Raw genomic sequence first — 26,445 nt, 5'->3', positions numbered from 1 at the left:
TTGAAATACACTGCTTGGGGGAAGAAGTGGGGGTCATAGTAGAGGGCCTTGTGGGTCAACTTGCTGGCTGCCATCAAACTCAGGAGGCCCATAATAGTGCTGAGGCTTAACCCCTGAGCACCAGGGAAAGCCCACAGTCTCTAGTTTACATTGAGGGTTACTTTTGGTGTTGGATATTCTAGATGTTTGGGCATATGTTTAGTAACAAGCTCCAACCATTATCATACAGAACATGAGAGTGGTTTCATTGCCCTCAAAATCTTTTCTGTTTTATTTATTTATTCTACCCCCACCCTTGGAAACTTTTGCATTCCATAATTTTGCATTTTTCAGGGTTGTACAGTTAGATGAATTATGTTTAAGACTCTTGACTTTTTACTTTTATTTTCTCACTTTGATTTTGTTTATGAATTTGACTTTTTCATTTAAAATTTTCCTGGTGTAGGAACTGGGAAGAAAGGGTTGGAAGGAGACACTCTTGTCAGAGGGGGAAGTTTAGCCTTTGTGTCTGGTCTGAGTTACTTGGACTTGGAAGATCCTGCTGGAAACAGGCAGCGATATTCTGCATGGGCAAGATCTGTGACTGATAATCCCAAGGTCATAAAACAAAAGGTAAGTGACACTCTTTTAGGTTGCAGAAGATAGTTACATTTACTTGCATTGGAAAATGTGATTAAATCAAGATCTTTAAACAGAGAAGTCTGCAATTAGCATTTTGAATCCCAATTATGTTTTGTATGGTAAAATGAATGCATGCATAATAATAAGAAACAGAGGTTCGTTATCTTGTATGTCCATATTTTAATTGTAAAGGTTAAATGTCTTGTGATTCCTAAGAGAAATTAATGACAAAATTTGCCTATTAAACTTTCAACATAATTTGATTATGTTTTCTTCTGTCCCTAATTCAGAGTTACCCTGGCAAGAGGAAGGTATCAGCCATACCTGCTGTTACATCCCACAGGTCATCTTTATTCCTGTGGTCTCACTTGTACACTCCTAGAGTCATGTAAATGAAGATAGAACCAATTTGGCTGTTAGGATTTCAGAATTTTTATACAGTTTTTGTAGCAGAACGTATGTATTCCTAAAGATAGGAGAGCTAGCTGTGATTGTGCAGTAAGAGACCAGCACTTACAGAAACCATGGAGTTAGTGACCAACACTATTAGAGTTTGAAAAAAAGGATAGGCATTCATAAAAGCAACTACACAGCTTTACACATGCTAAATCATTAAGAAACATTGAGTACTACAATAAAGGTTGCCCAGTACCTAGAAAGGCGAACTGAGGCCTGCTTGTGTGTTATAGCTTGTGAACTATAGCTTGTGAACTATTGTGAAGTGAGAAGGAAAACAATCAGAAATGACAGGCAGGTATAGCACCAGAGTGGGTGGGTGTAGTTTATTATACAGGCAGCAGACTCGATGGATGTGTGAGGTGAATGTCTTGTGTATCTTTTTGTGTCTCTAAGCAGCTGGTTTTAGTGCTGTCCACTTTTCTGTGTTCACCTGGTGTTTCTTGTGGATGAAGTTGTACGTGTAAGAAAACATTTAAATCTTTTAAAGTCCTATGTCATCGATTTGGGAAAACCAAATATTCCTTTTCATTCTCAACTATGTACTTTCCCACGCAGGGCTGCAAGCATCACAGAGCCGTGCACAGTTAGTAAGAGGGACAGGGAGCAGAAAGTGAACAGGACACTGTGCAGGTATACCTGCAATGCTACCCAGTGCAGAAGTGTGTGGGCAGAGCTGGCGGGAAGTGGACAGACTCTAAGTTCATCTCCATCATCCCAGTGGAGTGCTACAGCCAGTTCTCACAGATTTTTCTCACAAGCCAACTTTTCCCCACGTTGGGCTCAGTGACAACAGGGTGGTAGTCTGAAATCGCCCTGGAGAGAGTAGTTAAAGTGCCTAAATTGACAATTGCTGCACTTCAGAGACATTTTGTTCCCAGGGAGCAGATTGTTAAAGCACATCTATGGCCTTGAAGTTTTTTTCTTTGGACATATCCAGCGCAAAGCAATAATGTCTACCTGTTTTAAATTTCTCCAGAGTGAGAGTCCTAGTCTTCACTAGAGAGTCTTATAACATCTCTCAGTCAGGAAATTTAATCTTAAGTCTAGTTGTACTTGTTGTATTGCTGTGATTTAAGTGCATTTCTGTGTCTTCTGTGCACTGCAGGTGTAAAAAGGTATTGTCTTTAAAATAGCCTTTCAATGACTAGATTTTTTTTATTAACAGTTTTTTTATATAACAGTTTATTTTTACATCATTTTGTACATTTTTTTTCCATCTCAATTGTAATCCCCGCGGGTTTCCCATCACTAAGTCACCCATGTGCCATCACCATAATCCCGTGCACTTCCCTCCCCACCCCACCCCACCCCCGTTTTTGATCCCATTCTCCACTCCACCCCCGCAAAATGTCTCTGGTATATGGCTGTTCATTATTCTTGTTATTTTCTCTTCTGGTCCATTATACTCCTGCTATGTATGAGTGAAACCATCCTGTATTTTTCTTTCTCTTTCTGGCTTATCTCACTAAGCATGATCTTTCCCAGCTCCATCAATGACTAGATTTTATGCATGCACACAAACTATAAAAATTATGGGCCTAATTCTGTCTCAGTTATTTTGCAAAGAGTGTAAATTGCTTTTTCTTTTTATTTGAGCAAGAAACCATTGGAATCAACATGAGTAGGTTTTGATTTTGTTTTCATAGGGATTGAGCCTAAACACAAATAGAAAAATATTCTCACATAAACTCTGATTAGTGACTGTGATATCTTTGTCTATATAGCTGACACCTTTGTATGAGCTAGTAAAAGAGGTACCCTGTGCCTCTGTGAAAAGACTATACTTGAAACGGGCTCTTGAGGAATATTTGGATGAATTTGATCCCTGCCACTGCCGACCTTGCCAAAATGGTGGCCTCCCCACCGTTCAGGGGACCCAGTGCTTGTGCCATTGTAAGCCATACACATTTGGTGTAGCCTGTGAACATGGAGTACTTGTGGGGGATCACGCAGGTGAGTGTGCTATATTTTCTTTACTTACTCTGGGCACATAGAAATGGAAATTAGGGCCTCCCTGGTGGTGCAAGAGGTTAAGTCTCAGCACTATGAATTTCTCAACAGCCACTGCAGCATAGAGTTAACCCACATGGCACAGCAGACTTCTCCTGCCTCTCCGGCTGTTCCCATCAGCAGTGTACTTCACTAAATCTGCCTGTTCTGCTCCCCACTCTGATTCTGGTGAATCCTCTCACCCAAATGCCTCTGACTTGTACCCCAGTTCTTTTATACATAAATAAATCTTTTTTTTTTAAAGGAAATTATCCTTCTCCTCCAGATTATTTGATGAGGAGGCGAAAGTCTCTTTTTGACACTTGAAGTTCACATTTCTCTCCTTAGTCTACCTCTAGATTACAGCTGCTGGGATCAAATGCCCACGACTGTCTGTCTTCTTTTGTGAATTAATAGATGCACATACCATCCATCCAGTTTTCTGTTCCAGATAGATCTATCCATCTATAGTCTTCTCATTAATTTTTTGTCACAATGAAGGGTATGGAGCTTGTGCTTGCATCTAAACTTTGTGAGGGTAAGCTCTAATTCTGGTTTGTATTATATATAAACTATTCACAAATATTGGTGCTTTTCACATAAAAGTCAACAGGATGACTTTGATTAAGCAAAATATGTATGTATATTTGTTTATGTATTTTTATGTATATTTGTTTCTATATATATTTACATGTCTATTTTCTAGAAAGTTCATTTCTTAAGATCAGGACTTTATTCTCAGAGCCTGATACAGGGTTTGATTCATAAAATCACTAATGAAAGGAACTGGCTAAACTTCGGTTGCTTATATTATAGACAAGCACCAGGAAGGTATCTTTGCCTTCAGCTTTGCTCGATTGCCTGGCTGATAAATGAAATTCCACCATGTGGTTCATACATTTGTGGCTTGGATTTCTGGTTATTTGATAAAATGGAAGCCCTCCTCTGTCCCCAACCTCCTTACTGTTAAGAATGAGCTCTGAATCTTCCTCAACAAGTGCTGAAGATCAGCTTCAGCTGAGATAGTGAGGGTCTTCTGCAGGAAAGGATAGCATCGGCGAAGGTGAGAGAGACAGAAGGAGAAAAGATGAAGTAGAAAAATGAGGAGACACAGACACCTGTTTAGGGTGAAATCATTTTCTGCCGATTGTCCCAGCAGGTCTTTATACATTACAGGTAAGCAGTGGGATTACATCAGTGTGTGTATAAACCAGAAAGATAATAATCATCACATTTTTCTTAAAGATAGTTTGGGACTTTTTGATCTCTTATTGAGACTGTGATATTCACACACAAAATGTCCCTATAGTGACCAGTCATTAATAAACAAAATATTCCTGTAGTGATGGGTTATCAAACAAAATATTCCTATGATGACCAGTTAGCTATTATAACTTAAGCAATCATTTTGTTATCAATGAACTTACATTTTAAAGTTACAGGATCTAATGTTAAGGAACTAGGAGTCAGAAAAACACCAATGCTGAGTGCACTGACATTTCCCTGCCCCTAAGGAAAAACTCCTTTTTTTGATCCACAATAGGAGCTTCTATTAATCACTATTCCTGTAATTGTTCTGTCAACTTAGTCTCTATATCTAACATAAGAATTAGGGGGATATTTCTTTCTTTATGGTCACTGATTATTATCCTATTAATCTTATCTAAAAAACCTTTCTATGTGAAAAGAGATTGGGGTGAAAGTTAAAGGAAAGAGTAGGAAAGCTTATTATTATTTATAACTCTATTAATTAAAACCAACTATGTTACTTAAAACTATAGATCTTTTATTGGGGACTGAGCAGGAAATTATTACAGCCTTAGGTTCCCAGAATTCTTGGACTTTGATGTGTCTCTCGTTATTGTGGGACCTAGATTTGTGTCAGCCTTCTCAAGCAGAGGAATGTTAATTATTTTACAATATACTGTGCTGTTCTGTGTACAGTGTTATTGTTATTGAACCAATCAATCCAATCAAGTACTTACTGATTTTATACTGAATGTATATTTGGACAATTGCTATGCTTTTGGGGAATGGCCAAAAACAAACCATACTTCTTAGGAACAGCCATAAACAATTGAAAAGAATCTAGCAGGAGCCAGCTGTGGAATATCCTGACTTTTCAGGTATTTTTCCCCTATTTCAGGATCTTGTCATACAACGTGGATAGCATGGCTCTTGCCAAACAAGTACTTTAGTACTAAACCACTTCTCTCTCACTTTACAGGAGGGGTTGATGGAGGATGGAGTTGTTGGTCTTCTTGGGAACCCTGTGTTCAAGGGAAGAAAACAAGGACCCGGCAATGTAATAACCCACCTCCTAGTGATGGTGGGAAATCCTGTATTGGAGAAACATCAGAAAACAAGCCGTGTGAGGATGAAGAGCTGGAGCATTTCCGGTAACGGAGACCAGACTTCCCGGAAGAGACCTTTGTGGTCTCAATGGAATATGTGGCTGCTGCTGTTGAGATTTTTTTTTTTTTAGATTTATTTATTTATGCATACAGAACTGGGCTACAGGCCAGAGGTGCAGGGGCAATGAGAGGATTCACCAGAGACAGAGTTGGGAGCAGAACAGGCCAATTGAGGAAGTACACTGCTGAGGGGAGCAGCAGGCCGGTCAGGAGAGGTCTGCCACGCCATGTGGATCACCTCAGGGTGGGGGCTCTAACTCATGCTGAAGAGACTTTAGCTTCGTAGTGTTGTGCTTTAACCCTCTGCGCCACTAGGGAGGGCCCCCCTGTTGTTGAGAAATTTAAAGATTAAGTGGCAATTTTTATCAGCCACTGCTTTGCCTTTAGCACTGGGTTAGTGGAAGGAGGGAGTCATGCTGGCACCAATTTATTCTTGTGAGAGTCAAGTTTTGCTGGCCCAGGAGTTCCAAAAGGCTGAGGGACCTGGAGACAGACAGACTGAGGGGACTGAGTTGCAACTGCCAGTATCTCCTGCCTGCTTGCTGTGTGGCCTTGGGCAAGTTACTTGCCACACCTCTAAAATTGGGATGATGACTGTAGCCAAAAGGATACTAGAATGTTGTCAAAATTGCAAGAGATTAGTCACACAAAATGATTAGTTCAGCCTCAAGCTCAGTAAGCATTTGGTAACAGTTCTATTACTGTTCAGTTCTATTACTCTCTCTTATTTGCTGTTTGCTTTAAGCACGAAGCCAGCACTTGAGATAACCAATATTTTGATTGATTAGTCCAAATCCTTGACATCAATTTTTTTGGGCTCAGGACGTTACAAAAGTTATCTCAAAAAATGTCTAGGTGATGATTCATTCTCCTGGGTCAGAATTCTTTATGCTGCACCCAGTGTTTTATGCCGTCCTCTTATGATGGGGAATGGGCAAGAAGTTTCTAACATACGTGGAAGCTCACCTGATTTGAAGAAATGTGTTGGATACTTGTGTATCTTCTAGATACATGGGAGTGTGGGATGCCTTTTTCCTAGGCTTCTGGTGAAATATTTCTTAATTTGTGCAAGTCCATCTCATTAATTGTGTTGTGTCTCCTCTTCCTTTCAGATTGCTTGAACCACATTGTTTTCCTTTGATTTTGACCCCAACAGAATTCTGTGCAACACCACCTGTTTTGAAAAATGGATTTGTCCAAGTGGGTTATGAGGTGTTTTGTTTTTTTTTTTTTTTGCCCTTGACATGTACTTTTTACTCCAAGATCCTCTCTACTGATGTCCTCATCTATTTCCTCTTCCCTGATGAAATAGTACTAAAAATATTTTATGTGTGCATTTTAGTTTTAGTGGTGTGGGGTTTAGTTTGTGACTCTTCTTTGGCCCAAGGTGGTTAGAATTCTGCACAATACAGTATATCTTCTGCAGGAAGGGGAAATCAGTGATACTTCCCAAAGAATTAGAAATGGAGTTATGCCGGAGGGCTGCTAGACTTTTCCATTCAAGCACTAAAATAAGAATCTATGAGCACATTCTCCCACATAGAGAATTATCCCCTTTCTTGCCACTGAAAGATGTCTTTATTGTTCATAAAAACAGAATTTGGCATGGCATATTTAGGGTCATCCAGGAGACTATTCGGTCATTATACATTTTTCTCATTGAGGAAGGAACACAACTCAGCTGCCACTTGTCATTTGGGGAATTTTCTTGGCTTCAGGGCCACATTAATTCATGCTCTTCTTACTCTTTGTGGTGATAAGACTGACCCCAAGTACCAGTAACGCATCTTCATAGCTCATAGGAGATATTGCCCATCAGGACAAACTCTCCAGGCTTACAACCTAGCTTCTTCCACAAAGTTCTTTGCCTCTTAAATTCTAGGCCCTTAAACATATACTCATAGAGACTTTGCTGAAGTGTCCCCAACTTTAAATTTTGATGGAAGAAGTGTGTGTGTGTGTGTGTGTGTGTGTGTGTCTGTAGAGAGAAAGAGAGAGAATGAATGAGAAAAAATCTAGTATATTCAACGTGAATACTGTCCCATTAACTGCAGTCACCATATTTGAGGCTGTTCCTCACAGAAGCATGTGCTTGGGGAATGAGAGACCAACAAACGCATAAATTTTAGCAGACCTGAATCTACTGTCCCAATTCCAGTGCATGTGTTGTGGGACTCTGAACACTACCTCATGTTCTCCATTTTTCTCATTCCGTATATTTAGTGTAAAACCCGAGAACCATTTTTCTTTTTAAATTGCTATGGTGGTTCTGCTCTACAGCCAGCTATGAGTTAGACTATCCCATATAGAAGTTCCTTTTGAAGGCAGAAGAGTCTAGGGACTAAAAGCAAAGCAAGTCAAGTGTTCTCCCCGTTTTTCTTCATATTTCAATATTAACATGGGTCCTCTGACTCCCATGATGGAGTCAGACAATGAAATGGAGGAGAAGAGAGATGGACAGTGAGAATAAGGAGACACTGGTAGTGTTATTCTAATGCCTAGAGCAAGCTGATGGTGTTCTAAGTCTTTCCCCGAACAATTTTATTCACCCTTCTGTTGGGTTGCAGAGAGAGATAAGGAAAGGAACCCAGATGATCCCAGACAAACATGTTCACTCCCTCCAACCTCAGACTTACTTCACTCTGAAGCTCAGCTCCTGTCATTGTAGGCTAATGAAATATCCTTGAATTCATCCAGCTCCAGGAGCACTTCCCTTATGGGATGAAGTCAGCCAGTGTAGTGGGAGAAGAGAACATTATGCTTCCCCTAAAAGTCATCAGTAGGAAACAAATTTCCTGAACATACTGATAGGATTTGGACATTTCTGCTCATTTGGTGGTATTTATAAATCACTGGAATTTATCAGGCAAAATTGCCAGTGCCATAACACCTTACTCTGAAGGACATTTTCGAAATCTGAGAGCAAATAGCCTTGTGCTGAAAGCAAAAGGAAAATAAGTTACTTGGACAGTGTCCACTAAAGCGATTAAAGTAAAATGCTTAGAATTGTCACTGGTATTTTGGGGGTCGATCAACAAATTATAATGCACTGATATTAATGTCTATTTCAATTAATGGTGATGCCAATGTTGCCACCTAGGACTATACTGAGAGAGTTTTTACCAATAGTTTTTTTGATCAGTTGTTAGAATATAGGTTGCCTGATTAATTAAAACGTGGCATGATCTATAGTTCGATATATATAAGAAATATTTTGTTAATGCAAAATAGACAAACCTTTCCACTCTCTTTTATTTCCATCTAGGATGAAGGCACCCGGTTTCCTGTTGGGAAAAACATAGTATATAGTTGCAATGAAGGATTCTCTCTTGTTGGAGACCCTGTTGCTAGGTGTGGAGATGATTTACAGTGGCATGTTGGGGAAATGCACTGTCAGAGTGAGTAGCACAGTATATTATTTATACTGGTTGCAGTATATTATTTAAGAGGAGAGGACAATGCAGAGAGTAAGTTGGGATAAACAGCTGCTCACCTGCATGCCCCATGTTTTTCACTAACATCCCCCACCTTTTTGAAGGCTCATGTGATCATGGTCAGACTGCAGGAGTACCTTGAAAACACCCTCAACATTCTAGAGTTGAAAATGTTCCCATGAAGTGAACCGTATTTTATTGCATGTCTAAAGTTTCTGGTACAAACTAAGATAGGACAGAGAGCTCAGTTCAGGTTCACATTATGAGGATATTTTTTTGGGTTCAGTTATTGGAGGGCACTCCAGTCAACCTACTACATGTTTTGAATCCTATTCTGTCCAGATGTTGACATCTGGGTAAGTTCTTCCCGTTTACACCCAGATTTTTCTCTCCATTGTACTGGAATAGAAGTTCATCCAGCAGATGAGTGCCTAGCTATAGCCTTAGCAAATTGTCTGTCCTATGTCAGCTGGTCATTGCTATGAGTCAGTTTTAGTGCACGTCACATTTTTGTGTTTACACCTCTTGTGTTTACACTTGTTGGAGTCAAAGGGTACATAGACATTTAGACTTAGTCTTCCAAGGGGTTGTGCTAGCAACAGCCAGAAGCAGAGAAGTATGGATGGCTGAATCACCTACACTTGATATCATCTAGCTTTTAGAAAGTGCAGCCATAATACTGTTGAGTGTGTAGTGATATCTTACTTTTTTTTGTTTTTTGTTATTTTTTTTAAAGATTTATTTATTTGTTCATAGAGAACTGGGGTACAAGCCAGAGGCTCAGGGGCGGCGAGAGGCTTCACCAGAGACAGAGTGGGGAGCAGAACAGGCAGATCACCGAAGTACACTGCTGAGGGGAGCAGCGGGCGGGTCAGGAGAGGTCTGCCATGCCATGTGGTCACCTCCGGAGCAGGCGGGAATCGAACTCATGCGGAAGTGGCTTTAGCTTCTCAGTGCTGTGCTTTAACCCGCTGCACCACCAGGGAGGGCCGATATCTTACTTTTTAATGTGTATTTTTGTATTTGTACTTTTCCTTATCACTAATGCTGTTAACCCTGCTTTCATGTATCTATTGGTCATTTGGATATTCTCTTCAGTGAACTTGCTGCCCAATCCTTAGCCTGTTCTTTTTCTGTTCAGTTTGACACTTTCTTATTGTTTTGCAGGACCTCTCCCTTTTTGTCCCCCACACCCCACTCCCCTTTGCCTGTCTTCCTGGAGTTCTTGCTGAACATCCAGAAAAAAAGTTGAACTACTCTTTGGCCAAGAGTAAATATTTATTAAAAATAATAAAGCCAAAATTGAGTTACTTCTGCTGGAAGAGTTTCTTTTCCTTGATTGTGAAACTAGCAGTAAAAATTGCATTGCCTCAGATTTGTTAATCTAAAAATGTCTGTTTTTAAAAGATGTTTTTCTGAGGGATCTATAAATTGAGTAAGGAACCCTAGGGTCACAGTTATTTTCCTTAAAGCATTTATGATAATCCATTGCCTTCTCGTTGCACTGTCTCCTAGAGAGAAGTCAACTCTAAGTCTTTTTTTTTTTGTGTTCCTATATCTGGCTCATTTTAAGACATTATTTTGTCTTTGTATTTTAGCACCAGCCCTACTCTGTGTGTGCTTGTCTTTGTCTTTATCCTACTTGATAGTCAAAGTACTTCTTGAACTTGTACATTAATGTCTTTTGTCAAATAAGTTCAGCTTCATTTCTTACCAAAAAATGGATCTTATGGTGAAAATGATTCAGAATATTTTTGGCAGTCCACAGTTCATGAAAGAGATTGTGCGGTTCTTTTTGTAAAGTCATCATTTCTTATTTACTTTCCACAACTAGGCATTTTCTCCTTACCATTTTTTTCAAATATACTTGAGCTAAAAACATAATCAAGAAAGAATAGAGATGGGAAGCTGAAGAACCCTTAACATTTTCATGGTCCCAGAGTCAAAGGTGTTTACAAAATTTCAGATAACAAAATATCAAATTAGATACAGGCTATTTAATGATATGCTAATGAAAATACCTCAGAAAAAATTTGGTGAACTTTACATGACTAGAGAGATAAATAAATGATAGCTGTTATAAATGTGGTTTTCTCAGCTAACTAGACTGATTATTTTAAATTGTCCCATTGCTTTGAGCACAGGGTGTGGAGAACCAACTTTGTCACTCATTGGTCATTCACATGACAAGCACAGGGGGACAATTCTTTCAAGGATCCCTGAGGAGTGACGTCACTTCTTCCTCCTTGTCCTCCAGGGGGAATGAGCTAAGAGTTCAGTTCCAGTCCACACTGTCTTTTTTTATTTTTATAAAGGTAAATTAGAAAGCAATGAACTTGTGGTCTTCTCTCTTTTATCTTTAGAAATTGCCTGTGTGCTGCCGGCACTGATGGATGGCCTGCAAGGCCATCCCCACAAACCTTTTTACACAGTTGGCGAGACGGTGACCTTGTCCTGTTCAGGTGGCATGTCCTTAGAAGGTTCTGCAGCATTTCTCTGCGGATCCAGCCTTAAGTGGAGTCCTGAGATGAAGAATGCTCGCTGTGTGCAAAAAGGTGAGCGACTCCCCGGTCTGTCCAAGGACGTGAGCGCTCGGGAGGTACAAGTCCTTGCTGCGGTCCTTTCTGGCCCCTCATTGTCGTAATTGTCCTTCTGGTCATCGCTGCCACACTGGGAGAAGGGGTCAGTTTGCAGACTGGGAACAGCTTCTTTTCGCTTGCTGCAGATAGACTCAGGCTGTAAGGAAAGTCTGCTGGTTCTGAAAGTTTAACTTAAATCCTTCATGTGTAGGTGGCAAGAGACAGACCAGACTGGGATATAGGACATACAGAATAAAACCATAAAAATCACACAAAAAATCCTTCATGTGAAAAATTAACTTTATATTATGATACTAAGAAACGAAAGGACTTAAAAAACCTGGTTGGATTTTCTCTTGTTTTGAAGGGACTTTTTCTAAGTAGAGAGCATAATTTATATAAAACTGTATTCATTTTTGAGCTCTTGGAGAGTTTATTAATGTTGAGTTGTAAGAAAAGTCATGACATATATATATTTTTAATGACCTGTACAGATAGTTCTAAAGTTAAAGAGAACAATATACTGTTGATGTATTTGTATGTTTTTGTTTTTTACTGCAAAGGAGATTATATATTTGTTTTCTAACATGGATGCTGCAGTCATTTTATAGTGCAATGTAGTATGCAAAGTGTTTTTTTCACTTACCAGCAAAACTGAGAACAGTTTTAAATAAGGGTGTTTCTAAGATCTGTATTTTGGAAGATGGGGTTAACAACTACTTTTAAAGTAAGCCTGTAACAAAGAATTCCAGGATTTTTGTCCTCCAAAGTTGAGGTCTTCAAATACCTGATGTATCAGTAGGCTTTTAAAAAATTGTGGTTAAAATATATTAATGTAACAAAATCACCATTTTAACTATTTTTAAATGTACAGGTCTGAACATTGCCAAAACTGTGACCATCACCACTGTCCCCAATACATTTTCGTCTTCCCTAGATAAAGCTCTGTATACACTGAACACTGCTCCTTAATTTCTCCCTCCCCATCAGTGTTTAGTCTTGATGTGAAAATATTCTAAGATGCTAAATGTACATGCTTCAGGTGGATGCAGAGTTTATTAATCAAGCTATGAAAGTAGCAAAACTATGTTCTTCAATGCAATCATCTTCTGTCCAGCTAATTCTACCAATGATTTTTAATGCAGTAACTATAATCACTTTTAGAAAACAATTTAAAATCTGAAATTTGATCCTTCTGATTAGCAAATCATGCCTCAGAACTAATATACATGAGTTTATTATTGAATTTTAGTTTTAGTATATCAAGATTAAGCTTTTTATACCCCAACACTTTTGGAATCTTGAGCCTGATCATTCTTTTGTTCTTTTTTTCAGAAGTAAGTAGAGTTTGTTCTGAGTGAGCATCAATTAATCATATTTACAGAAAGAAATTTGTAAAGTCATATTAGTCATGTCAATAGATTATAGCAAAAGTATTAAATAAAATTGAACACCATTTTATGATGATGGCAATGTTGCTGTAAAGTCAATCCTTTCATTTTTTGGTTATCTAATTTAGATGAAATCAAAAAGTAAGTTTTTACCGAGATAGCAGTGGTCTACACGGGGTCACACCGCCTCAGATTGCTGTCACCACATGGGCCTGGAAACTCCTTATCGTGGGGGCGTCTCCTGTTCATTCAGTTTATTAGCATCCCAGGTCTCTACCTGCTGCTGCCCATAACACCTTCCCATTGTGACAGCCAAACAGACTGGCCAAATGCTCCCAAGGGGGCAGCTGTGCTCATGGTTGAGAAGCACTAGTCTAGGTAATACTATTAAAACCCATTTTATTTTGTAATAATTTCAGATTTTAGAAAAGCTGAAAATAAAAGTTTCTATATGCCCTTTACCATCTTCCATACTATCAGTATCTACATAATTTGACGACATGAGTTAGTTGGTGAAAACTAAGACATATGGGTACAATACTATTGACTAAGTCACAGATTTTTTCACAAAGCACCATTTGCCCACTCTGTCACTTTCATAATACCGGTTCCAATTCAGGATACTCCTTTGCATTTAGGATAATCCTGTTTTTTTTTGTTTGTTTGTTTGTTTGTTTTTATTAAAAAGTTTATTTTTACATCATTTTTCACATTTGTTTTTTCATCTCAATTGTAATCCCCGCGGGTTTCCCATCACCAAATCACCCCTGTGCCACCACCATAGTCCCGTGCATTTCCCTCCCTCCCCCCCCCCCCCGTTTTTGATCCCATTCCCCACTCCACCCCCACAAAATGTCTCTGGTCTATGGTTGTTCATTATTTTTGTTATTTTCTCACCTGGTCCATTATACTAGGATAATCCTGTTTTTAAAGAGAAATGTTTAAAGAGTGAGTGTCCTCATTCCATTGTTGTACATGGCAGGCTAGCTTTACACTGCTATCTTTTTTACACGTTTCTGAATTGTTTACAAGATTTTACTGTCATGTCTAGACTCTTCAGTTTTCCAAACTGAGGAACTAAAGTTTTATATTCATAAAACATCTTCTTCAAACTGCCTTTATAGATACAGCCACTAGTTCAATGATGGGAGAATATCACTAAATCCACTGTAATGTTGCTGGCAGGAAGTAGAGTTCACAGGGACATTCTAGGTTTTTCACACTGTGATTAGTCACAGCTGAGGAAATGGCAAAGAGTCCACTCATGAACTGGGCCCAATGTTTTCCTGTCATAACTGGCATGATGAATGACTTTTCATCAGTTTGCAAAAAGCACACAGTAATGGGAAGGTGTTTATTAGTACAAGTACCTCCAGACATTGGCTCACAGTTGAGGGGAGACCACTCAGACATTTATAAGGAAGAGTTTTTTCTAGGTCTCTTGACATACCTGGGAGTTCTCCATGTTGGGCTAAGTTAGGGTGCTACCTCCTGTCCCACCGAGGTACTGTGGGCTACATGCAGCCCAAACAAAAGTTTATAAACACCAACTTCTTGATGAAAGGAGTAGAAAAGGGTGTAAATCCTCACTCATCCAAAGTTGAATGTTCAAATTAGCACCAATTTCCTGACTTTTCTGAACTTCAGTTTCCGCATTTCTTTCATGGGCATTTACCAAGGAGGATTCAATATCACAATGTAAAAATATGCATGGCCAACAAGAAATATTCAGGAAATACTGGCTGTTCTAACCAGTGCAGTGATTTGTAGGGTGTTTCTGGGATCATTTTCTCCCTTGTAAAATATTTACAGTGTTGTGGGTTTTTTAAATTATACAATCTTGTTGCAATTGAGACTTTTATAGAACCTGGTTCAACAATTAAAATCACAACTTTTAACATGAAGAAATTTTTCTTCTAGTAATGGTATCTTGTTTATCCTCTTCATTTAGCCCCTCCTGTGACAGAGGCAGTACCTACATGTCAGCCCTGGGAGAAACTGCAAAATTCTAGATGTGTTTGTAAAATGCCCTATGAGTGTGGGTAAGCTCTGTTTGCTCATATCTATTTTATTTAAAGATAAATGGAGGGATTTCTTAGTTACCCATCACTGTTAGAGGGGAGATCCTCTTCCCTAATACTCTACTATGCTGCTCTCTACTAATCATAGCTTGCTTTGATTCATTTTTATTCCTCTTTCCATCTCTTCTGATTCATTTAGTTTATTAGCAACCTGTTTAGAGATATGGTGTGAGTTTTCATATAGGATACTAGTGACAAAGTCGGTAGCCCTTGAAAAACCTCCATCATTTGACTTGTTCGATTCTATTTAAAGCTTGACTAAACAGAAAAAAAAAAAAAGGATGTTCTTGTTTTGTATATTTAGTTCTTGCTCAGGGAAAAATATAAAGGAGCTTGTTAAAAAATAAAATCCACAAATTTAGAGATCTTATTGGCTTTATTAAATGACTCATGAATCAGGTTGTATCCCCTCCAGCTCCCAGAAAGGCTTTGCAAGAAGTTGTACAAATCGGAAGGTTTTTATACTCAGAAACAGGTTGGGCAAGGTTAACAAAAGACAAGAAACATTATTTCAGGCAGAGTTACCTTCCTTCAGGAGACTATGGCGAGGACTTCATCTGCTATGCAAAATTGCATCATCTAAAGTTTCACTACAGGAAGGCTTTCCTTACCCATCAGCATTCAGAAAGGTGCTGTTTTTATTAATGACTTTCAAAATGTCCAAATTTCAGCATTTTAGCACCAATGTTTAAGAAAAACTAACTAGTCTAACTAACTAGAAATATTTCAAGAGAAATATTTCTAAACTATATTGTAAACAAAGATACTTCGAAAAATAACATTGGAAAATACGGTTTGATTATCTCTTGAGGATTCCGTCACCAGCTGTGGATAACGCTGTGTTTTGAGCATAGGCTCAGCATGGCTGGGCCAGGATGAAGCTGCTGCTCAGTCCCAGCCAGTGGGCCCAGCCTGCGCCATCTTTGCTGCTTTTCTCTTATCTAACCACCGGCTGTTGCTTGCAAACCTTTCCTTCCCTTTTGACTTGCTGTGTGTCTAGATGAAACAAGACACACCAGACATCTAGATTTATAAAATATAGGAAAACCAAGAACAAAATAGTTCATTTTGAAGACCAGGAGGGCTCTTCTGCTTCATTCTTTTTGCTTTGCAGATACTGAAAGTCCAAATTCACAAATAGAGATCTAACTGGCTTCATTAAATGAATGAGCCACATCTAGACACTGTGAGGAGTTACACAAAATGGAGGGTATTTATAGACAGAAAGAGCATAGGTAAAAGCTATTAGCGAAAGAAAAGATTATTTCAGGAAAAGAAGCCACCCTTAGGGGAAGGCAAGGATCTTATGCAGATGACCTCACAGGGGCTGACTAGGAAACATCGATTTGTCTTTTAGCTACAGGGCTGGAAGAAGGGGCAGCCCAGAACCCCCAGATCTGCCCAGTCTAAATAGGTCCTGCCATCTGCCACATCAAGACAAATCACATAAGAACCTTTAATGGAAAGGAACTTTAACACAATGAGTGTGCAATACAGAAAAGACAAAGAATATAGCCTGTAAATCAAACACCCAAAGTTACCCATCCCTTCATGGGTAAAATTCCACCCGAAAAGAATTGGCCCAAAGCAAGGCCTGAAAGCCCACTACAAGGCTAAAACACCTTCTAGCTGGGACCCATAGAAAAGGGTCAGAAATGGCCAGACAACTGGAAGGAAAAGAGCAAAATCACTATCAAGATAAATGCTGCCATAGTCAACCTCCCCGTGGGTCCCTCACCCACATCTGTTTCAACTAGTCCAGGATCAAGAAACAAGAGCCACTTCACATGTCTCTCTGCTCTTTGTGGCTCCCTCAGATCACCTTCTGGCTCTCCATCCTGCTTCCTTCCTCCTCAGTCTCCTCTCCAATTTCTGTCTCCTGAGCATTTTCACTGCTCAGCTCCACCTTCTTTTGAGGGGGGTGGGGCAGGGAACCTGAAACCTTCCCTTTTCTTGGGGACCACCCTGTTACAGGTTTAGGATGACACTTTAGATGTGGAAAGGTTAAACCTACAGTGATATTAGTTATGAAGTGCTTGTGTTAGGGGTATAGGCTGGGCACAAAAGACTCCATTTTGTTTTTTCCTGTTTTGTTTTTGTTTTTGATAGTGGTCACACAGAGGCTAAGCTCAGACCCTCACCTTTCCTTTCTTAGTTTCAGTTTTTTTGTTGTTTTTTTTTTTAAAGATTTTTTTTTCTTTATTCATACAGAATTGGGGTACAGGCCAGAGATGTGGAGGGTGATAGGATTCACCAGAGACAGAGTGGGGAGCAGAACAGGCAGATGGGCGAAGTACACTGCTGAGGGGAGCAGCGGGCGGGTCAGGAGAAGTCTGCCACGCCATGTGATCACCTCCTGGGCAGGCGGGAATCGAACTCATGCGGAAGTGGCTTTATATTCTCGATGCTGTGCTTTAACCCGCTGCGCCACCAGGGAGGGCCTTTAGTTTCAGTTTTTAAGAATAAATGAAAATCCTGTAACTAATGTCATTTAAAAAATGCTCTTCAGATCCTCCTTGGCTGTATGCGCTCGAGATGAGAGAAGCAAAAGGATACTGCCCCTGACTGTTTGCAAGATGCATGTTCTCCACTGTCAGGGTAGAAATTTCACTCTCACTGAAGAGAGCTGTGCTCTGCCTGCCTCCAGCAAGAAAGCTTGTGGTGTGTGTCCCCTGTGGGGGAAATGTGATGGTAAGGACCCCTTCATCTTTGGACTATAAGAATTTTTCAATCTAAAATCTTAGGAGGCAATTCCAAAGATAAAATGTTTATTTGGGATCAAAGAATTGTAATTTGAAGTGGGTCAAATCCTATATAACCATGAGAGGGGGATGCAGCACCAAGTCACTGTCCTCCGTTTCCCCATCTGCAAATTTGGGAGCCAAACTATGTAAGGTCTCTCACCATCCTTCAGACCCTCCTTATGGTCTGTATCTGTGGGTCCCTTTCCCCTGACTCCTTCATGGTTTATAACAGGCCTTATTTTGGCTTCATCACAGTCAGCCTGCTGGCCTATTTCAATGCAAATTTCATTCACTCTTCCCTTGATGCTCAGGTATGCTTTCCTCCCTAACTCATTTCTGACTTGTTTTTGTGGGTTATTTGGCCTTTTGTTTTGCAGAGGAACAAAACTGCCACCCCCAAACATAACTGTTGTACAAAAAGTGGTTCGTGGGGTTGCTGTGAAGGCTGGGTGGAGTTGTTTTTAAGAGCCCTTTACATGAAAACCTTTCTTTGTTAGCTCCCTCAAGTCACTGGGGAGATCTTGTCTTCTTAACTCTTTTCGTTTTTAAGATTTATTTATGCACACAGAATTGGGGTACAGGTCAGAGGTGCAGGGGCAATGAGAGGGTTCACCAGAGACAGAGTGGGGAGCAGAACAGGCAGGTCGACAATGTACACTGCTGAGGGGAGCAGTGGGCGAATCCAGAGAGGTCTGCTGTGCCATGTGGATCACCTGCAGCCCTGGATCAAACTTGCTCTGAAGTGGCTGCCTCTAGCTTGCAGTGCTGTGTTCCTACCTCTTGTGCCACCAGAGAGGGTCCTCTTAACTTTTTTCAAGGGAGGAGGTAGCATTTATATCTGCGTAGAAGTTACAGGATGGTCTCCTGTGCCTTCCCTGGTGACTAACTGATCTCCTTTTCTCCCCCCACCTAGATTCTTCTGCCTTAGCTATTTAAGGTGGCATCTGAAGCCTCAGCTCAGTTATGCTGGGTCTCTCCCATGCACGCAGGGGGTGCAAGTTATTATTAAACATCTTTTTGACTTTTTCCTCTTATTGATGTGCCTGGTGCTTGTTTATTTGCCAGCCTAGAAGAACCCAAGGGGGATGAAGGGGATACAATGATTTCCTTTGTTCCCTGACAGTTTCCTGCCTCTTTCAATGCAAATTTCATGTTTTGATCTCTTTGTCTCTGGGCTGAGCCTGCCCACTCAACTACTAGCTGAGGTTCTGGAATTTTCACCCTAGATTTCTGGTTCCCTTGGGCTGCAGTGAGGCAGAGAGAGCTGGAGTTTGTGGTAGAGATGCCACCTCTCTTGGTGCATCTGATAGGAAGCCTGACCCCAGCCTCAACATCTGTTTATTCAGAGTGGCACAAAGGGCCTCACTTCCCAGCTCTAGGGTTTTCCTTGGGGGTAGCTGATGCTGTCACTGACAGCGGGAAGTTTCTACAGTGCTCTGGTTGGTACACAGTAACTTTAGAAATGTTGTGGAGCAGCCACGTGCAGGGTTGCCAGCTCCGGCTACCAGCTCCCACCCAGCAAATCTTCTGTGCTTCCTTTTCCCTGGGCCCCCTGGCACTCCCTCCCTCACATGGGCTCCTGGTCTTGCCTCTTTCATAGTCACGCAGCTCATTCTCTTGTAACTAAGGTGTGCCTCTGGGTAATGCCAGTCTTGTAGACACATGCCCACACCATGCTCCGAGTGTCCACACGCAGGCCACGTACCCATGCTCCCAAGAACCTTCTATGTGTTTTGGCCTGACTTCTGTGACCGGCCACAAGGAAGAAAGATGGGAAGCAGAAAGGCTGAGCAAGTAAAGTTTATTGCTCCCGGGCAGCAGCTGAGACGGAGACCCTAGGGTGGGGTCCGCAGCTACTGCCAGTGCTATAGGGGAAAAGGGTCTCTTATATAGATTCTAGGGTCACATTCCAAAGGGGTGACTCATTGCTGTGCCCCTTGATGCTAGGCCCAGTTCCTCCCACGGTATCTCCCGGATGTGAGGCCCAGTGAATTATCACACTTGAATGTGAGGCCCAGTTTATTATCGCCCTTATCTAGTCCCACTGGTAGTTGTGTTATCACAGCACCTGGTCGCTCCCAACACTATGTTAACACAACCAAGGCTGCAGGTGATAGTCACAGAGGTTAATGGCATAAAAAGCCTGATGAATTCACTCACCCTATAGGAGGTAAGGTGCTTTGAGTGTCTTACCCTCACAAGGTGCCTCTAAGCATCCCTCTTGCTTGTTTTTCCAGATCAAAGTGGCCAGTGTGTCTGCAGAGAAGCCTCAGAATGCAAGGAAGAAGGACTTCAAGTGTGTGTGGTGGTGGATGGCAGAGAACAGACCATGACAGAGTGCGAGGCTGGCACCCTCCAGTGCCAAGGGCAGAGCATCTCAGTCACCAGCATCAGGGCCTGTGGTGCCCAGGCCCACTAGGCTCCTGGGTGCTGGTAATAGGTTTGGTGGGTGTATCCAAGCCACTGTGGCTGGGTTAAAGATCTGCATTACCGGCACTTAACTTCTGCATAGACACGTTCTTTCTCCTTCCCCTCCAGTGCTCACTTCGGTATTCCGTGCCAGTCAATGTGTAAACACAACCTGGTGTTCTCCCAAACCATGATCCAGGTGGGCTTTTTTCTCCTTTTTAAAAATCTTAGGATAAGGAATATTCATGAGAATTTGCATGAGCTGTGTGCGCTTAGAAAAATGGCGAAGTTCCCTGGGCTTGAGGTTTTTGTTTTTTTTTTTTTTGTCTGAAAAATAAAGAATTAAACTCAAATGTGTCTGCAGAGAAGCCTCAGTGCTAGGATGTTATTAAGTTTGATTGACCCCAACTGTGGTCCAAAATGCTTCCTATAAATAGGTTAGGGAAACCAAGAATAGAGAGGTTCCCCTCAATGCCATAAATACAAAAGGAACTTTGAAGGGAAAAAGACAGATACAATTATTCTATCCCAACTGGTAATCTCTGGCTTCATTCTATTGACTCAAACACCACAAGTAGGGATCCCTAATCTTGTAGGAGACTGAAGCACTGAATGTCACCGTGAAATTCATCACACTATGACCACAGGGGTCTTCTGCCTTCTTGTCTGAGAACAAATACAATTCAGTCTTCTCTTTAGGGCTTTTCTTTTGTATATGTCAAACAGGAGGCCTGCAATTTGGCACCCTCCTCCCCTTTTCTTTTGTAAGAACCATCATTCATGCCTGTGCCATTCAGTGATTGTGTATTTGAGAGAGCAATTTTCTCTACCGTGGATACACGCTCAGATTGTTCAGGGGGTATACAGGTAGATCAATTTGAAGCATTGGCCTTCTGTTTATTTCTTATTCATCTTTCATCAAAACAAAAAAGCCGTGGGAGGTGAAATGAATGGGCTTAAATGGAATTTAAAATACGCTTTCATTACAAACAGTATCTGTATTTTTCTGATACTGATAAAAACATTTCAGTAGAACTTTGCTTAAAATGACAATGATTAAGAAACTCATTAAAGATACTATCCTTTAGAAGTTTTTGATCTGTATTATGTTTAATTTTTTTTTTAAAGATTTATTTATTTGTACATACAGAACTGGGGTACAGGCCAGAGGCTCAGGGGCGGTGAGAGGCTTCACCAGAGACAGAGTGGGGAGTAGAACAGGCAGATCGACGAAGTACACTGCTGAGGGGAGCAGTGGGCGGGTCAGGAGAGGTCTGCCACGCCATGTGGTCACCTCCGGGGCAGGCGGGAATCGAACTCATGTGGAGGTGGCTTTAGCTTCTCAGTGCTGTGCTTTAACGCGCTGCGCCACCAGGGGTGGGTCCCTGTATTATGTTTAATTTTAAAGAATTTTTCAATGAAGAATGACTAATGTGTTCTTTTAAAATTTAAATTTTTAAACACTTTATTGAGTTATGATTGACATGTAAAAGTTTGTGTATTTAATATATACAACTCTGAGTTGGAGGATAAATATACTATAAAACTGTCACAAGCATTTAGACAGATCCATTGTCTCCCAAAGTTTTGTCCTAACCCTTTTACTTTTTGTGTGTGTGGTAAGATATGAGATCTTCTTTCATAAAAATTTAAGTATAGGCCCTCCAGGGTAGCACAGTGGGTTAAAGCGCAGCACTGCAAGTGAGTCAGCTGCTTCAATCCCTGGCCCTGGAGGTGATCCACGCGGCATGGGAGGCCTCTCCTGGCCTGTCTGTTGCTCTCCTGCACTCTGTGCTTCGTTGATCTGCCTGCTCTGCTCCCTACTCTGTCTCTGGTGGAGACTCTCACCGCCCCTATACCTCTGGCTTGTGCCCCAGTTCTGTATTCACAGATAGATAAATCTTTAAAAAAAAAGTGTTTAAGTATATATTACCATGTTGTTAGCTATAGGCTGTACCACGGGTCTCCATACCTTGTTTATCTTGCAGAATAACTAACACTTGACACCCTCTAATGATGTCGTTTTTGGAGTGCGGGGTCTTTGGGTTCACTCTGGGAAAGAATTCACCAGAGCTCCCTTTTTAGCGGCACATGGCAAGTTACTCCATAGACTCAGTTATATTTAAAGAATAAGTTTATTAGGAAAGGAAAGGACACTTGCATAGGCACAAGTGGGCAGGGAGAGCTGCCCGGGAAGGGATAGGCTTGCAGTGAAAGGCCTGCATGCTCACAGGCAGGTGGCCTTAGGAGAGTGGCCTCCACTCAGGGAGGTCAGTGCAGAGAAGTCCTGGCATGGTACAGGTCACCGGCAGGCAGGTGGCCGCTGCCCTGCAGAGGGAGAGAGTGGGTGGAAAAAGCACCTGCATAGTCACAGGTGGACAGAAGACTGTTGTCCCATGCTGGTGCAGACTGCCCTGATGTAGACAACTTCTCTTTGGGAGGAACTCACAACCTGTGAGCTTAGGCTTGTTGATTTTGAATAAAATATGAAAGGACTAGACACTCTCCAAGGGCAGAGACTCACTAACAGGTCCCATCTCCACATCCTTTTCTCTTATATTTTGGGTCTGAGCTCTATACACCACCCCCAGCATTCTGTTATGAGCTTGGACCACCCTTCGACATCTTGGCAGATGATTTTGATTTTGATGGCTGTGTCAAGAATTTTGATTTTTATGGCTGTGTTAATGGCTATGCTAACCCCTTCTAGCCATGGCTCTGTGTGAATAAATCTTGTGATGTCTCCCCTTCATTCCTTCCCCCATCGTAACTATCATCTCTCCTACTTTCCCTTCCCCTAGTCCCTGGCAACTACCATTCTACTTTCTACTTTTATGAGCTTGACTATTTCACATATAACTGAGATTACTTGAGGTTTCATATGTAACTGAGATAACAGTCTTTATCTGGCTTATTTCACTTAACATTGTACCTTCCAGGTTCATTCATATTATCACAAATAGTGGAATTTCCTTTTTTTGTGGCTGAATAGTTTTCCACTTTGTGTTTACCACATTTCCTTTGTGCATTCACCTCAGCATGGCTATTTAGGTTTTAATGGTAAGCAGGGGAATCAAGTCAGCAGAGAGATGATTTGACCCCCCTCCCCAGGGTGCTGCCGCCTTTTTAACCCCTCGCTCCTAGCCACAGGTGTGCACACTTGTATGTTCACACACATAGCCCTCCCAAGTGTCCATAATCAGGCATTCATGCCCCACACCCATGCCTTGTCTGCGTTAATAGGATCCAGGCCACAGATGATAGTCACAGAGGCTAGTGGTGTAAAAAGCCTGACTAATTCGTTTATAGACCCAGAAGTGGAAATGATTGATCATATGGTAGTTCTATTTTTAATTTTTTGAGGAACCTCCATACTGATTTCCATTATGTACCAATATGTTCTAACCCAAAATTTTCTGTCTGATCTAGGTCAGCTTTTTATGCTAAACTGTCCTTTAAGTGAAGATTCATGCATATAAGGAAGTTACAAGGAGGCAAACTTTATTGACACTTATGACATTAGGACAATGCTTCATTGAAACCAGTTGCATTTATTAGAAGGTATTATGGAGTTAATGTCTACTGTGTTTAGAAGGCTAGATTTGAAAATGCCAGGCCTGGATGCATATCCTGAAGCAAAAAAATGAGTAATTTATTTGGGACGAGACATCCGCATCTTTCTAATAAATATTTTCCCTCTTAAGTTAGGATAGAGTTGACTGTTTTCTAGTCCTTTCTTAACACAATGTTGTTAATACTTTCACATGTTGTAGAAGATTGAAGGCTGGAAACAAACAAACAAAAACTAGCAGATGTGACATCTAGACCATTTTAGAAAAATGTTTCAGCAGTTAGTGAAGAAGAAACAGGGGTTAATGAACAATTGGTAGTAAAATGGTGAGCATTAAGCTGATGTTGGAGACATGCTGTCTTGCTTATTAAATTTCACGGCTTCCTTTCTTTTCTGAACATTCTCACAGTTGACTTTTCTTCTAGTCAGGCAGAGCCATTCACAAGTTTTGTCTAAGAGAGGAAGGGTCATTGCAGCTGGTGTGTGAGTACAGAGTAACCTTGAACATTGTCTTTAATGTGCTTTGAAACTTCCAAAATAAACATTGACAAAAAAAAGGCTTTGAGGGTAGATAAGAGGACTATCATGACACAAAAATTGGTTGCAAAAAGGATAGAAATGGAAGGGATGTGAGAAGTCCCCACTGTCTGCTGGTCCCTCTGCCGCAGACTAGGTGAGGATCACCTGCAATAGAATGTGATGGGCTTGAAGAAGGAGGCAGCAGTTCTGAGATTAGTCATCTTGACTTGGGGTGGAGGATCAGGAATGGAGGGCATTTCCTGGTACATTAAGTATCATGACTTTGCAGAACAACATGGGAATCAAACCACCCCCTGCAGACCTTCATTCAAGATTTATGTGGATTCTTCAAGATACCTGGGCATCAAACTGCTTTGGAAATTTCATTCTGGACCTTCTTGTGACACTCCACACCTTTGCTAGTAACTGACAGCAGAAGTATAGTGGAAGCCCAGAGACTTGATGACCTCCATTCAATCTGCTTTTCCTGGAACCTCCCTTCTCTCCACTCAAAGTCCAGGACTATTTTAAGTACCTTGAGACAGAATGTTCTTGATATTCAAGTGGTGCCTGGTAGCGGTGGGGTGGCAGGTATCTCAGACCAAACACCCCTGGAACTATGATTTCCCCAGGAACAAGTCAGATAACTGGATAATTTGAGAATTCCCTGACTCAGTGGCCGAGTTCATGGCTAAGTTCAGGTACACGTGGGACTTATGAAACCTTCTGTTGTGAAGTAGCTGCTCAGAGCTGTGGGGGTTCGGAGCTGGTGCACCCTGCATTCCCTGTAATCATTTGTTGTGTGCTCACACAAATTGTCAATCACTGCCCTTTTGGTTGAAAGAAATACCTTTGAAGCTCATGGTTTATCATTAGTTCTATCTTTTCTAAATATTCTTTTTGGTTCTTACACCTACATCCTTCCACGCATCTTAATCTGACATAGGCATTTGGAATATTTGTAAGATGAGCATAATAGCTAGTAGAGGTAGCTTGATAAGCTAAGAAGGAAAGTCAAGATGCTACATAACTTTGTATGGGGGTATGATGAAAGGAATGTATGGGTTTGTCAACTACTTTTCCTCTGGGCTAAGAAAGAGAAAAGAAGGGAGAAGAGAGGAGAGAGGAAAAGGGGGAGGAGAGAGAGGGAGGCAAGGAACAGGGGAGGGAGGGAGTCTGGACCATTCTTAGTACAGAGCTAGCAGAACTGAGCAACCATTAGCCTTGCTATCTATCTACCAGTCCACTGAGAATTTTTTGCCCTGAAGGACTAGTTAAACTGTAGTCAGTGCTTGGAATGACCTGTTCAGAAAACTGAGCCAAAAAGCAACTGCAGGAGGAGGCAATTTCCGTTAATATCTGAGAAGCCAGAGGGATATACTAGCCTTTCAATTACTTTGGTCTTTCAGGCAGTTCACGCACTTGGGGGACAAACAAGAAAGCTGATGGCATGATAGGAGTCCCTGCTGTGAAAACCAAAGCTTCTACAAATTTGTCTTTTTATTTATTCCCATCAGATTTAAAGCTATAGATTTATACTCAAAACAGCAATCATGTGGGAAAATGTGGTTTTTCAGCCAAGGGTTAACAAGACCAGATGGAAAGACTGTTGTTGTTTTAGAAAGTATAGGCTGGAGGTTGAAAAGGTGGGCTGGAGAAGAAAGAACAGTAAATTATTCTTTTTAATTCACAGGAAGAGGACAATTTCCTGTGAAAGGACAAACATAAAGAGCTTCTCTCTGTTATCACTGTGTTTTATATGTGTCTCTAGAAAGGAGACTGATACAACATTCCAGGGGAGGGGGCTTAGGAATGATGTTCAAGACAGAAGCATGGGCTGGAGGAATAAAGCCTATGTAATGGCAAATGAGTGTCCATTATGAAATAATCATCTGATCAAATTGGCTGGGAACACAGAGTGCAAAGGAATTTTCTGTAAGGGTAACATGAAATTTTCTCATCAAATGAAACTTTTGTCTGACCTCTTTGTTTTGAGCATAAATTGATAGCTTTGCCTGACAGGAATAAAATGAGGATGTGAGAAACTGAGGGTTGGCATATTATTAAGTTACATACCACCCAAATGTGCATCATAACAGTATTTGATAAAGGAGCATGATTGGACTCTATGTCCAGAAACTCCCTTGCATAATGAACAAGAGGAACTGTTGAAGTTAGGTGTGATACAAAACTATTTTAAAAAATTGTATGAGAAATGTATGAGGGCCCTCGCT

General features: G+C 41.0%; 1 protein-coding gene across 3 annotated transcripts in view; it reads left to right on the top strand.

Moving 5' to 3' along the window:
* Nucleotides 1-21,158, top strand: part of C7 (complement component 7) — a 46,466-nt gene extending 25,308 nt beyond the window's left edge. For 2 of the 3 annotated variants that reach the window (XM_012721969.1, XM_012721968.1), the window contains 9 exons: nt 446-612; nt 2,805-3,033; nt 5,297-5,468; nt 6,596-6,695; nt 8,749-8,881; nt 11,281-11,472; nt 14,839-14,929; nt 17,478-17,659; nt 19,950-21,158. In XM_012721969.1, the coding sequence (XP_012577423.1) occupies nt 446-612; nt 2,805-3,033; nt 5,297-5,468; nt 6,596-6,695; nt 8,749-8,881; nt 11,281-11,472; nt 14,839-14,929; nt 17,478-17,659; nt 19,950-20,131 (1,448 nt within the window). In that variant the 3' untranslated portion in view covers nt 20,132-21,158. The remainder of the gene's footprint in view (nt 1-445; nt 613-2,804; nt 3,034-5,296; nt 5,469-6,595; nt 6,696-8,748; nt 8,882-11,280; nt 11,473-14,838; nt 14,930-17,477; nt 17,660-19,949) is intronic. The other variant, XM_004678475.2, reaches the window with a different exon arrangement.
* The last annotated feature ends 5,287 nt before the right edge of the window (nt 21,159-26,445 follow it).

The sequence above is a fragment of the Condylura cristata genome, unplaced genomic scaffold (assembly GCF_000260355.1).
Source record: "Condylura cristata isolate star-nosed mole 26May11 unplaced genomic scaffold, ConCri1.0 scaffold00007, whole genome shotgun sequence".
Classification (NCBI taxonomy): domain Eukaryota; kingdom Metazoa; phylum Chordata; class Mammalia; order Eulipotyphla; family Talpidae; genus Condylura; species Condylura cristata.
Note: the sequence above shows the minus strand (reverse complement) of the source record. Positions and strands in the feature narration are given on the sequence as shown.